This window comes from Octodon degus, unplaced genomic scaffold, assembly GCF_000260255.1.
Source record: "Octodon degus isolate 3935 unplaced genomic scaffold, OctDeg1.0 scaffold00178, whole genome shotgun sequence".
NCBI classification, from domain to species: Eukaryota; Metazoa; Chordata; class Mammalia; order Rodentia; family Octodontidae; genus Octodon; species Octodon degus.
The window spans coordinates 544,851-558,872 of NW_004524754.1; the positions used below are offsets into that span (position 1 = coordinate 544,851).

The 14,022-nt window shown below is 47.8% G+C and overlaps 1 protein-coding gene and 1 pseudogene across 3 annotated transcripts; one reads left to right on the plus strand and one right to left on the minus strand.

The window, feature by feature from the left end:
- Positions 1-2,287: 2,287 nt before the first annotated feature.
- Positions 2,288-9,398, minus strand: Cops7a (COP9 signalosome subunit 7A). Of its 3 annotated transcripts, none has more exons than XM_023703745.1 (8): positions 9,232-9,398; positions 8,555-8,759; positions 6,707-6,782; positions 6,219-6,307; positions 4,404-4,606; positions 3,515-3,620; positions 3,244-3,395; positions 2,288-3,097 (listed from the first exon to the last, which is right to left on the minus strand). In XM_023703745.1, the coding sequence occupies exons 2-8, from the start codon at positions 8,714-8,716 to the stop codon at positions 3,058-3,060; spliced, it is 828 nt and encodes a 275-aa protein (XP_023559513.1). In that variant the 5' UTR covers positions 8,717-8,759; positions 9,232-9,398; the 3' UTR covers positions 2,288-3,057. The 3 variants fall into 3 exon arrangements, with proteins under 3 accessions (XP_023559513.1, XP_004643590.1, XP_023559514.1); XM_004643533.2 differs by having other exon boundaries at positions 9,205-9,398; XM_023703746.1 differs by lacking the exon at positions 9,232-9,398 and adding an exon at positions 9,069-9,132.
- A 913-nt stretch (positions 9,399-10,311) lies between these two features.
- Positions 10,312-11,162, plus strand: LOC101590028 (annotated as a pseudogene).
- The last annotated feature ends 2,860 nt before the right edge of the window (positions 11,163-14,022 follow it).

Sequence of the window (14,022 nt, forward strand, 5' to 3'; positions counted from 1 at the left end):
AATCCAGTGGCCCTCAAACTTTATAGCACCAGGGACAAGTTTCTTTTTTTCTTTGCTTTGCCTTTTAGTATTTTAGGAAAAGGTCTACAGGGTGTTCAGGGTCTCACTACTAGATTGGACTCGTAGTGATCCGCCTGTTTATAGCCTCCCAAGAGCTGGGATTACAGGCATGCGCCACCATGCCCAGTCTCAATTGCAGTCTCAGTGCACCCCGGGGGCAGGGCTGGCACGGCAGGCCTGGGGATCGAACCACCTGGCCCCTGTGCCAGCTTGCAGGCGCTTTAATCTGTCGAGCTATTTGGCCAGCCCTGGGCCAGTTTTAAGAAGAGAATTTTTCTGGTTTCAGGATTAGATTCTCCCAAGGAGCAGCCCCTAGATCCTGCGCATGTGCAGTTGGCAGTGAGCAGCTGAAGTGGTAGCATGGAGATGTGGTCAGCTGTGAATACAGCCGGAAGCAGGCTGGGGCAGCCCCAAGCTCACCTCCAGCTATGTGTCCCCAGTGCTAGCCAGGGCGTGGTGACCCATTTTGACTGAATTAATTTTGGTGCATGAACTCTGAGCTCCCATGAAGGCAGCTTCTTTTTTTTTTGCGGAACCAGGGATTGAACTCAGGCCCTTGCGCTTGTCTCTAAAACAAAAACAGCTGACCCCTAACTACTTTCCATAGTTTACTATCCTTTCCTCATGTCTGGAGCTCTTGCTTGATGCAATCAGAAACCAGCTACATTTGCATGAGTCTAGTGATGTGCATGGGTCCTCTTCACTCCCAGCCTCACTGTGGAGCCTTTTTTTTTTTTTTTTTTTAAAGACAGGGTCTTACTATGTAGTTAAGGCTGGCCTTGAACTCACTATATAGTGAAGGCTGCCCTTGAAATTTTTTTTAATGATTTTTTAAAAAAATTAATTTATTTAGTGATTTAGTGTGTGTGGCCAGTTCAGCCCACCAGGGGGCGGGGCTGGCTGGCATGTGGCGCTGGGGATTGAACTGCAGTCCCTGTGCTTTTCCTTAGCTTACCTTGTTTTAAGTAGGTGCTTTAGACCACTGAGCCATCTCACCAGCCCAACATTTGATAGGTTTTTTTTTTGTGTGTGTGTGGAACCGGGGATTGAACTCAGGCCCTCGTACTTGCCAGGCAAGCGCTTATTCTACTGAGCCATCTCTCCGGCCCTTTTTTTTTTTTTTAATGATTTGATACAGGGTTTCACTACACAGCACAGCTTCAACTTGTAGTGATCCTATTTTCAGCCTCCCCAGTGCTGAGATCACAGCATGCGCCACCACACCTGGTCTGAGTAGCCAGCTCATCATACCCGAGGGCAGGGCTGGTGTGGCATTTGGTGCTGGACAGTAGTCCCTGTGCTTGCCTAAGCAGGCACTTAGTCCACTGAGCTATCTCCCCAGCCCTGGCTGCTCCTGATTTGGGGTGATCCTTTTGCCTCAGCCTCCCTGGTGCTGAGGTTACAACCATTACATACCACCCTGCCTAGCTTGGGGCCATTAGCTGGGAGCAGCTTCTGGAAAAGATTCTAAGCTCCAAAGGAAAAACTGGGGCATAGACAGGGTAGGGACAGGCCCAGAACACAGGGGCGACCCCCTTTCACATTTGGGAATGGCAGGGAAGGAGCTTATCAGAGGCAACAAGCTCAACCAGCTTGTCTAGGCCAAAGCTGAGATGCCAAGGGCGTCAACTGCTGCAGTGGGGCTCATTACGACCATTAAGTCTTCTCTGGCCCTACAAACAGTATGCTAGCCCCGCCCCTTTTAACAGCCCCTCACACCCAGCTCTGGACTCCCAGGGCTTGCACCACCCAGCAGTCCTGGCCAGCAAACCAACCCTCCTGCACACCTCTGGGAGCTCTCACTGGGGCTGAGGACAGAGTCCAACAATTCTGTGTACCTGTGGTGCTAGGATGAACCCAGGGCCTTGGACACACCAGGTAAGCGCTTACCACTGAGCTACAGCCCTAGCCCTCTGTGTGGATGTAATGTGAAAACTCAGATTCATTACCCACTCCCCCACTTCTGCCTCCAAGAAGAACTGAAAGGAGCAGGCACAGTGCAAGCTGTCAGCACACCCAGCACCAATCACACATCAGTGCTGGATAAGTGCTTTCCTTCCAACCACATGAGGAGACAGGGAGTGAGCTGTCCACAGCTACAGCCAGGATCTAGGCCTCAGACTCTGCCATCATCATCTGCTTCTCTTCACCTGGTAGCACTCTGCTTAAGAGTAGTCTAGGATGAGTCATCTTTCCATCCACATATAGAAGAAATACTCAGTGCAGGTATGCTTGTAGATAGATTTCTCTAGATTTATTTGTGTCATGTTATATATAGATATATGTATATACCTTTTTTTTTTTTTAAATACAATCTATATTCCCCTCCCCTTTCCACCAAATGCACAAAAGGGTATAAACCCTTCCAGGGTCGACAACAAGCTCCCCAAGGTGGTCAGAACCAAGAACCATCTGTCACCCTAAAAATTAGCTATCGTTCTTAAGACTCTGGGGTCCTGAGGCAGCAGTGTTCCCAGGACTCATGGGGCAGAAACAAGAAACAACTGTAGTGTGATGGGATTCTGGGGTCAAAGTGCCCAGTGACCTCCCACAAAGGCAGACTAGCTCCCAGGATCCTCAGGGTGAGGCTAAAAGGTGCTGCCCAAGAGGCATGGGTAGGGAGCAGGCATGCAGGGATGGGGGCAGGACACCTGTGGCTTATGCTAAAGACACAGGAAACCCATCTGGACTGCATACCTACCAAGTGACAGAAGTCATGGGGTGGGACACAGGCTGAGCTCTTAAAGAAACAGACGAGAGCATGGCAGGGAGATGGGGCCACAGGACACAGAAGAAAGTAACATAAAACACAAAGTACCACAAAAATGCCCTGTACTGGGTGGCTCCCTCATGAGGCTATGACCTATGCTTGCGGGTGGAGGAGGAGGAATATCAAGAACTAGTATCAGCTGGCCAGGGGCACAGGAAGGCTCTGAGGACTCCTAATGAGGCAGGCGGTTGGGACTCCATTTTTCCAGGGGAGAAACAACAGTCCCTTCAGTTCGACTTGGACCAAATCTTGGCACTCCCTCGGAGCCTGGCAAGGGGGAAAGAGGGGAGAAAGAGAAGATGCAGGGGATCCCCTGGTCCCTGGAGCCTCCCCAACTTGTTACACCATCAAAGGACTAAAACGAGTGGAGTAACCAGGTCGTTACAGTAAAAGCAGGGTACCCCAAAGCTCACCCTTTGCCCTTCGAGGCTTTCTTGCTGGGCTGGCGCTGGTTGGTGCCAGGAGCAGGTTCCCTCAGCTCGGTCAGGTGTTGCTCAGGGTCCTGAGATGTGGCCGCAGCAGCTGCTGCTGTCGTCACTTTAATGGTTTTCTTAAGGTTGGCAACCTGCCAGGAGGAAGGGACCAGGGGATGCTGGGAGGCTCAGCAGCCCCTGTCCCTCCTGTCTGCCTGCTACAGCCACGTCCAAAATCCTCTGCACAGGACATATGTGGGATGCGGCTTACCTCGCTCTCGATCTGCTGCTTCAGGCCCAGCTGCTGCTCCTTGTGCTGGTTGGCACGGCTCACCTGCTCCTCGATGCCTGCTAGCACAACTTCACAGCCCACACACCTGTGGGACCAGTGCAGGAGGCTAGGGTCAGACCCTAAAATACCAGACCTGAAGAGAGCCCTTGTCCAAGACAGAACCTCACGAGAGTGTGCCTGAGTACCAGACACAACCATCTCCCAGCTGTGAGGTGGACCCAAAGGGGAAGACGGGGAGAAGTTTCTGAGGTGACAGTCCAAGGGGGAAAAGGAAGTGGAAACAAAACAGTAGGAGACACTGAAGAAGACAAGTGGTGAATTATGATTAAAGACAGTGAGGGCTGTGGATGTGGCACAAGCCCCCGTGCAGAGGAAAAAAGGACATAATGAAGTCAGAGAGGGACACAAAGTGAAAAAGAACCAGGAAGAGCTGTGAAGTTTATGGACAATGGTGCTACAAGCCAAGAGACTGAGTCTGGCCTATGGCAGATGACCAACCTCCAAGTTAAGATCATCTAAAGAAAGCTGTGCGTGGTGTTTCATGTCTAAAATCCCAGCACACACCAGGCTGAGGCAGGACTGCCACGAGTTACAGGCCAGCATGGGATAATGAGTTTAAAGGCCAGCCTGAACTACATGTGATACTGTCTCAAAACACACACACACACACACACACACACACCAAACTCCTCAAGCACCCCCTCCTTGCTTCCCCAGTTACTGTTGCTGGGAACTGCTCCCCACTCAGGGCCTCCCTTGGAAAGAGCTTACTCCCACCTTCCCCTGGGCTCCATCTCTGGGCCTCGTATTCTTGCACCTAGAAGCACCATGCCCTTTGGGGGGAACAGGCCCAGGACCCAGGCCTCACCACTCCTGCAGGGTGCGAGCAATGGCACTGAGGTCCTGGCGCTGGATGTCTCGGCCGATGCTGTAGTCAACCTCCAGTCGCTGATTGCGCTGGTCCAGTGAGCCACGGAGCACATCGGCGTACACAGCCTCAATGACAAGATCTTCCAGCTGCCGCACGTTGTGCAGGGCCAGGGCTTCCAGCAGTACTGCATAAGGGATGCACTGGGGCAGGAAGTCAGGCTGGGGTTTGTGGGGTTCCAGGCAGGGAAGCGCTTCCCCAAATCGCCCTCCCCTCCTGCCCCCAGGCCCATAGGCTGCCTCTCTTGGTCTAGAACCCTTTCTTCTATGAGGCTAGTTTAAGTCACAATAAATAAAAGTACCCCTTCTCAGAAATAGCACCATAAGAATGGTCCTAAAAAATACAAGGCTGACCCCTACACACACCCATATACTCCATTAACATATATCTCTTGGCCAAGATCAGCCCAACATGGACAGAAAAGTCTGGAGGTGCCACATTTGGTGTGCCATCTACACTCCTGGTTGTTTTTTTGTATGTGTTTTATTTTTTTTTTTTGTTGTTTTTTTTTCTTTTTGAGACAGAGCTAGCAGCTCAGGCTAGCCTTGAGCTCACTCTGTAGCCCAATGTAGTCTCAAACTCACAACCATCTGGGCTGGCCAAATAGCTTAGCAGATTAAAGAGCCTACAAGCAGGCACAAGGGCCTGCCACGCCTGCCCCGCCCGCAGGGTACACTGAGATGGCAGTTGAGACTGGGTGTAGTAGTGTCACCTATAATCCTAGCACTTGGGAGGCTGTAAACAGGAGAATCACTACAAGTCCAATCTAGTAGTGAGACCCTGAAGACCATGTAGATCCTTTCCTAAAATACAGGGAAACAAAAAACAACTCACGGGCTGGTGAGATGGCTCAGTGGTCTAAAGCACCTACTTAGAACAAACTAAAAGCACAGGGACGGCGGTTCAATTCCCCAGCCCCACATGCCAGCCAGCACCGCCCCCTGGTGGGCTGAGCTGCCCCCCACACACAAATAAATAAAATTTAAAAACAACAACAACAACAACAACAACAAAAAAAACAACTCACAACGATCCTCCTGCTTCAGCCTCCTGAGTGCAGGGATTATAGGCATGCGCCATCATGTTTACCTGTGGCACTTCTGTTGATGCAGCCCCCACAGACAATGGCATGATTTCCATAAAATCACAAAAATGACTCAACAGCCCAGACGACAGTTGACAAAACACAGTAATACAGAGGTGCCTCTGTCTTCTATAGCTCTAATTCAAACAGAGAGAAGCCTGCACTCCATCAGGAGAGAGCCCTGCTCCCAGCCCAAGGCTCTGCTGGCTTGGAACTAGCTATCTGGCAGAGGCAGGCTGTTGTTCAACAGCACATGATCAACATACTAGTTGCTATTTTGATCAAAAATGCAAAAGGTGGGCTGGTGAGATGGCTCAGTGCTCTAAAGCACCTACTTAGAACAAGCTAAGCAAAGCACAGGGACCACGGTTCAATCCCCAGCACCACATGCCAGCCAGCCCCGCCCTCTGGTGGGCTGAGCTGGCCACACACACACACACACACACACACTAAATAAATAAATAAATAAATAAATTTTTTTTTTTAATGAAAAAGGTGGTTACTTAGATCTTAAGCTGAAACATAAAACAGGAAACTAAGAGTATTTGCCCTCAATAGCTTCAGTAATGGAGCTGAGCTAAGACCTTGGAGGGGAGACTAGAGAAGCAGCAGGACATGCTAAAAGATGTGCTAAACCTCTTGGGCTTTGGACGGGGCCGACTGTCACTCACCTTGACTTTGGCGGCAAGGGTGACAACCGAGAGGTGTCGCAACTTGTTCTTCTGAGCCTCTGTGAGTGGGGGAAGATTCCTGGCTTCAGCTAAGGAGAAAAGACGAAGTGTAGGGAATCAACATTCAGTTTTGGAGGAAGCCTTAGATTCTGTGGGCTGCATTGTCTTTTCCATGTCATGGCAGGTTGTGAATCTATACATCCAGGATATCTGGGGCATTAAAGTAACTTTTTTTGTGTGGTACTGGGAATTGAACCAAGGGCCTTCACACTGGGCTACATCCTTAGGCCTCGTTTTAAATTTTGAGACAGGGGCTCATTAAGTCTGCCAGGCTGGGCTCTAGCTTGGGATCTTTCTGTCTCAGCTTCTCACAGTGCTGGGATCCACACATGTGCACCACAAGCCAGGGCTCCCAGGAATGCCAAATCCCTCCAGAAATTGCCTTTCTCTCATCTCCATTGCTCCAAAGCTCAAGCCCTTCTAGTTACCTAAGTAGTCAGCATAGGTTCCATAAGCGAAGACAGTGAGCAGCCGGAACGTAGAAGCAAAATCACTCTCAGCCAGCTGCAACGTATGAGGGAAGAGAATTGACAGGAAGGGATGCCCTCACCACCCTCCCAGCCCACCCTGCCAGCTCCTCATCCTTCCCAGCCATGTCACCTCTCCTGGCTGGTCAAGACACATGCTCTGCCCCTTACTCTCCCTGTGGGAAGGGCTCGTTTTCACCCCCAAACCTTCACTACAGTCTCCCAATCCACAGACTCCTCTCCCTCCATTCACCTTCCAATCCCTACCAATCCATCTCAGGGTTGAGAGCACTCAGTGCTCAGAACCTGCCAGACTTGCACACTGGTGGCTCTCAGTGCACTACTTCTCAGTCTGAACTGTAGTATTTCCCATTTCACCAGACTACCGCCTCAGCCTCTCCCTCGACACAACTGGGTTGATGGCCTCTTCTGCTGGCCCACCTCAGGAAGGGGTGGTCTGATACACCTAGGACAGCCCACCAGTGTCTCCTCTCCTCCTGCTATGTGTCATTCATTATGGCACTTAATTTCCACAGGGTTTGTTTTTTTTTGAGAAACAAATGTCAATGAGATAGCTTCAAAGCTGATTAATAGGACATTTTCAATAATTACTACACTGTACATTGTTATCTTCTTCACAGAAAGTTCTTACCTAAGAATGTCTTTACCTTCAACAAGATTATAGACACGATCTCTGGTATCCCACTAGGACTTAGCAGAGCTACACATTGTTGGTGCTCTCAGTAGAAACTTTTTAAATAAATAACTTACAGATCTATAACCATTCCTATTACCTCTGACTGGAATGTAAGCTACTGAAGACTGTGTCTCATGTCTTGCACTTTACTGTTATGCCCAGACTACTGGCAGAGTACTAAACAAGCACCATTGAGAAGTGCTTCTTTGACCACATGTAGTGGCACATAGCTGTAGTTCTGGCTACTTGGAAGGTGGAGGCAGATCAAACGTTTAAGCTAGGGGAAGTGCTTCTTTTTTTTCACCTTGACATTTCCTTAGCTCTACTACAGATGAAAGCAGGGATCAGATGGCCAGAGTCCTGACCACACCAGAGTGATACAAAAGGCTAAATCTATCAATTCAATCACAAGCTCTCAAACCTTTGCTCAGTTTAACCATATACCATTGCCACAGTATTTAAGGACAGGGGCTGATGCCACAAGTCTTAACGTCCCACCTGCTTTATACTTTCCATTGTCACGTCTGTGTGAACTTTCTGCTGTGTTTCTAGCAGCTTGCTATATGTCTTTGGGAAAAATGTAACTTTTCCCTACCTTATCTTAATGGTTATATGCTGCCCAAGAGAAAAGAACAGCGATGCTAATTTAACATGTTCACTCCTTCCATTTGTACCAAACTTTACACTTGCCCATACTCTTACCTGATTCCTACAGTAAGAGGGGCAGTAACTTTTTCTTTTTGTGGTGCTGTGGTTTAAACCCAATACCTTACACATGGTAAATAAGCACTATTGCTGAGTTACACACCCAGCACTCATCTTTTCACCTCCATTTTCAAGAGAAAACTAAAACCCTAAAATAAATGTGTCCTGATTAAAGTGACATGATTAGGTCTCACACTAGAACTCTGGTCAGCTTTTCTGAATGACATGAGTTTTACTTAATGAAAAGTATTAAGTTTCACCTGCTTGTTTATATTGCAATTTATCAGTTAATCATTACAACAGCCTTTGTTCAACTGAAGAGCTACCTCCTTGCAAAATGAGCCCCCACCCCCAAACAAAACTTTTGCCCTGCACTTCCCTGTGGGCTCCCAGGGCCAGCAACCCACCTCTCTAACATTGGGCATATCCAGCAGTTCCCCAAACACGTAGACACCAGGGGCCTCCAGCACCTGGTGAATGAGTGTGGCCAGCGCCGCCCCCTTGGCCGACTTGGCCAGGAGCAGAAACTGCTCCTGATTCTGCCCTGTCACCTTCACCTCCGCACTCATGGCTGTACTGAGCCAGGGGGACCTGGGCTCAGGTTGACTGGAGCTGCAAGAAAGAGGACGTGAAGCTAGGAGCCCCTCAACACTGGCAGGCAGGGAAGGCAAGGGCGTGGGGCTGGGCCATGGCGGCGCGTGTGCAGTGAGGTCAGAGACGAGCGGTCTACAACGTGGATCTACAAATCCGAAAGTCAGCCACTTCATGGCTGCCACGCCCACCCCCCCACCCGGGCCCTCACCCTTGGGCCTAATCCCAACCCCACCACCTGCACCCCTCTGAACTCCAAGGCGCGGGATGCAGCGAGGGAAGGGATGTCATAACGTGCCCAATAACGTGCCCACCCCAACCACGACGCACCCTCAGCTGCCACCCGTCCCCCGCACGTGCCCCCAACCACGTGACCTCGCCCCCAGGATCTGCGCACGCGGCTCCGCCCCCTCCCTTAAAGAGGCCGTCCAGAGATCGTCCGCTCCCGCCGATTGCCCCGCAGTACCCTGAGCCACACTCTGCGGGCCGCTACCTGGAAGCTTCGTCTTCCAGGGTACCAGGAGAGGCGGCCGCTCCGTCACCTCCGGCAGCTGTTCCGAGCCTTTCCTGCCACCTCCCTGCCGGGCCGCTCTAGGCACTAGTCTCGATGGCCAGCTTCCGGATGCACTTCCGCTCTTACGAAGCACTTCCGGGCGGGACGTACACCACTTCCTCCTCCGACCTCTGAGCCTCGGGGGAGGGCATAGGCTTTCTGCTTTATGGATTGGTTCTTGGGAAGGAAAGGCGGTGGGGGGGGAGGATTTTATTTTCCTCTGCTTTGTTACAATAAAACTTTAGTGGTAGAGTGCCAGCAACTACCCACAGTGGCTTCCCAGATCTTGGGGTCGTAGGCGAGACTGCAGATTAGGGTGGCGCGAGCTCCCTGGGAGGAAAGCCATAGTGGAAGGAGAGATAGAGGGAAAAAATGAAACGATGAATGAGAGAGGAAAGAAACAATGATCAATAATAGAGGTTTAGACGGGAGAGTTCAGCCCTGACCTTTTTGAGGAGGAGGAGAAACGTTTGAAGAGTAAAAGATGTAATATTTAGTGGGTATTGAATGTTTAATAGGACACGATTTTATCCCGTTGAATCCTCAAAATTGTCCTACATCCCCAGTGTAACTCCTTTGGCCACCACAGTAACCACTTGTGCTGAATTCAAACTTCCTGTAATCTCTGCTCTTGGGGAAGAAAAGACCCTAAATAGAAATGGAGGTTTATGAAAGTCCTGATATTTACCTGGAACCTAGGTGTTTTATTTAGTGCAAGGGGGTGGTCTAAGGAAATATAGATATAAAACAAAAGCCTAATGTCCCAAGGGAGCAGGGAGCAATAGACAGAGCCCAAGAAGAGCTGCTGTCTCTCACTTGTAAATCCCAGAAAGCTGGGATTCAATGCTGCAGATAACAGCTTCTCCTTCTGGTGCCCTGTTCTTTGATCCCTTCTTTGAGATGTTATCAGCTAGCATTTGTGTGGACCTAGTGTTAGGCAAATGGTGGAAGTCAATAGAGACAGTAGTTTATATTCACTTAAGTAATTATACGTGAGAGTTGGCAAGCGCTTTGGGAATTATGGCGATGGTGGATATCTGAGATAATCTACTGGAAATCTCTTGGGTCGACAGCTCTTGGATCCCCATTTTGAACAGTGGTAGTGTCTTGGATTACTTTTCTGAAAGAAGTAATCCTTTCTATGACAGAACATGTAATAACAAAGTGGTCAAAAAGCAGAGGCTAACATTAGAACATTTGAATCAGATGGTTGGAATTGAGTACATCCTTTTACATGCTCAAGAACCAATTCTTTTCATCATTGGAAAGCAGCAGCAGCAATCCCCTGCTCAAGTTATCCCTCTTTTTTTTTTTTTTTGGAGGCTCGAAATGCCTTTAGGGCATTTCTGGTTTGCAGTGACTGCCTGGGTTGGAACCCCAGAAGCTTGAGCTTGAGGGCTTTGTTTAAGCAGGCACTTAAACAACTGAGCTACTGGGCAGGTCCCCAAGTTATCCCTCTTGTTGATTACTATATCATTGCTGGGGTGATTTACCAGGCACCAGACTTGGGATCAGTTATAAACTCCAGAGTGCTTACTGCAATGTATGGCATTCAGTCAGCTTTTGATGAAGCTATGTCTTATTGTCGATAATCATCCCTCCAAAGGATATTGGTGGCATTTCAAAGATCACGAAGAACCAGATAAAGTCAAACTGAAAGCTAAAAGAAAAGAAGAACCAAGCTCTATTTTTCAGAGACAGCATATGGATGCTTTACTTGTAGAACTTAGACAAAAATTTCTACCTAAATTTGTTCAGCAAAAATCTGGGGAAAAGCCTGTCCCTGTGGATCAGACAAAGAAAGAGGCAGAACCTATACCAGAAACTGTAAAATCTGAAGAGAAAGAGACCACAAAGAATGTCCAACAGACATTGAACACTAAACGCCCACCTGAGAAAAGGATAAGGCTTCAAAAGAAAAACTTGCAAGACTCTATTTTCAATTATTATACCTCAGTATTGTTGTGGAATTTTTCAGATTTAAAGCCCTTTTTCTTTTTTTTTTTAATTAATGTATTTATTTATTGTGTGTGTGTGGTCAGCTCAGCCCACCAGGGGGCGGGGCAGGCTGGCATGTGGTGCTGGGGGATTGAACCGTGGTCCTTGTGCTTTGCTTAGCTTAGCTTGTTTTAAGTAGGTGCTTTAGACCACTGAGCCATCTCACCAGCCCTAAAGCCCTTTTTCATAACCCTCTTATTTGTATGGAATGTGGTTATTCTTTAAGGTTGTTTCCATCATGCTGTGTGAATATTTCTTATGTTTCTTTTGTAATGTTTCCTCTATTGGATTTGAGAAGCTTACTTACATGTGTATCTGTATTACATTTAAAGACAAAAATAAAAGTATTTGTAAATAAAAGAAAAAGCAATTATACATATACCTTAGCCTGCCTTTAGCCCTCAATAAATGTGAGATGCTTCTGTGGCTCTGGGCTCACTTGGAGAGAGACTAATCTCAGTGAGACCTCTGAAGTTATATTCATCAGGTCTTCTCGTCATCTCTTTCAGCACCAACTCAACAAACAACAGGTCTCACTACACAGATCAGATTTGTAGTGATTCTGTTTTCAGCTTCCCAAGCACTGGAATTACAGAAGTGCGCCACCATGCCCAGTCTCAATCCCTGTCTGAGCACGCCCCATAGGCATGGCCAGCACAGCACAATGGGGATTGAACCTTTGACCCCTTCATCTGGCTAAGGAGGTGCTTTAATCCACTGAGCTATCTGGCTGGCCCTTGGAACCTAGGTGTTTTAAAAGTCAAAATCATCTTTCCATTTCACCATAATACTGGTTTTTTGTTTTGTTTTGGTTTGGGTTTTTTGTATTTCAGGGAAAAGTCTACAGGGTGTTCAGGGTCTCACTACTAGATCAGACTCATAGTGATCCGCCTGTTTACAGCCTTCCAAGAGCTGGGATTACAGGCGTGCACCACCATGCCCAGTCTCAATTGCCATCTTCTCAGTGCGCTCCCCTGGGGGGGGGGGGGCAGGGCCGGCACAGCAGACTGGGGATGAACCCCCAGCCCTTGTGCCTGCTTGCACGCGCTTTAATCCGCTAAGCTATTTGGCCAGCCCTTGTATTATTATTTTGTGTATTGTGACCTGTTACATCCCATTAAGCTACAGTCCAATCAATTTTTTTTTTTTTGAGATAGGGTTTCACTCTGTAATTCAAGTTGGCTTTGAACTTGAAGTGACCCTATATCAACCTCCTAAGTGCTAGGATTATAAGCATATGTCACCATGCCCCGCAGTCCAGTAATTCTTAAAACAGATGGGGAGTCCATCTCAGTGACAGTGCTGGCCTGGGTACCATCCACAGCACCATAAAACAAAACTAATACATTTCCTGTCAGGCTTCATTTGCAGGTCAAATTTTGGAAGCCTCTAGTAAGCACTAAACTAACAGAGTTCCTTAATTTATTTGATGCTCCAAACAATCTAGTTATTATCTCCATTTTCATCTTTTATTAACAATGGTTGATATATTATCTGTTTTTGTCATCAAATCTGTTGGTCAGATTAATAGATATAGATATGTAACATTGGGCATATGGCTGCATACTAGTGCTTGCTTTCAAGATACCACCATTTTCTAGAACAAATCAAACCCCAGGCAGGTTAAGTAACTTGCTACCAATGTGATGTGGAAGAAGTGGAAAAAAAGGAAAGATGAAGAGTAAAACAGGGCTGAAGGGCTTTATAGGAGAGTTTATAGTCCAAGATCCTTGGCTTGTGATGGAAAATAAGTAGAAAGGAGAAAAATGGAGAAGTAAATGGAAAAGATGAACCAAACTGAGAAGAATCAACATCATAATAAAATAGTCAAAGTTTAAAGGAACAAAAAGATTAATGAGTCGAAGTGTCTTGGGTACCTTTCTCTCAACTCTGGGACAAAATACCCAACACCCAAAATTAAGAAAGTGAAGATTTATTTAGGGAAGTTTCCTTTTTTTTTTTTTCTTTCCAGAACTGGGGATTGAACTCAGGCCCTTGCACTCGCCAGGGAAGTGCTTATTCTACTGAGCCAATCTCCCTGGCCCCAAGGAAGTTTCAATCCATACTCCGATGGCTCCAAGGCAGATTGGTACATGGCAGAGGGCAGCAGTTCCTGGCACAGAAAACAGCCAAGAGCAAAGGAAGGAGCTGTGGCTACAGCTTCAAGCAAGCCTCTCGCTCTTCCTTCAAGGCTGACTGCAAAGACTGGAGCTCCTCCAAGGAAGCAGCACTCTGCCTCTTTCCTCAGTTCCCTTTTATATCCTTTAAATGCTGAGTCACTTTAGGGTAGGCCCTCTGCCAGCTCCATTGTGGAACAGCATTTAGCTGAACTTTTAATTTCTCAAGTTGAGCGCTGGCCCAGGCCCCTGGGATGCACTAAGACAAAACTGAGACTGGGGTGTGGTGTCACGGGCCTGTAATCCCAGTGCTTGGGAGGCTGAAAACAGGAGGATCAATAGTCTGATCTGTGTAGTGAGACCCTGGACCCTGTAATAAATGCATTAAAAAAAAAAGAATAGACTCAAATTGATACAATGTATCAACCACTACACCAATCCTGTTTTGTTTTGGTCATTCTGTGCAGTTCAGGCTAGGCTTGAGCTCACTTTGTAGCCCAGGCTGGTCTTGAACTCACAACAATCCTCTTGCCTCAGCATCACAAGTGCTGGGATTACAGGCTTGTCACCATACCTGGCCAAGTTTATAATTTTTACTGTGATACCAAAATTATCT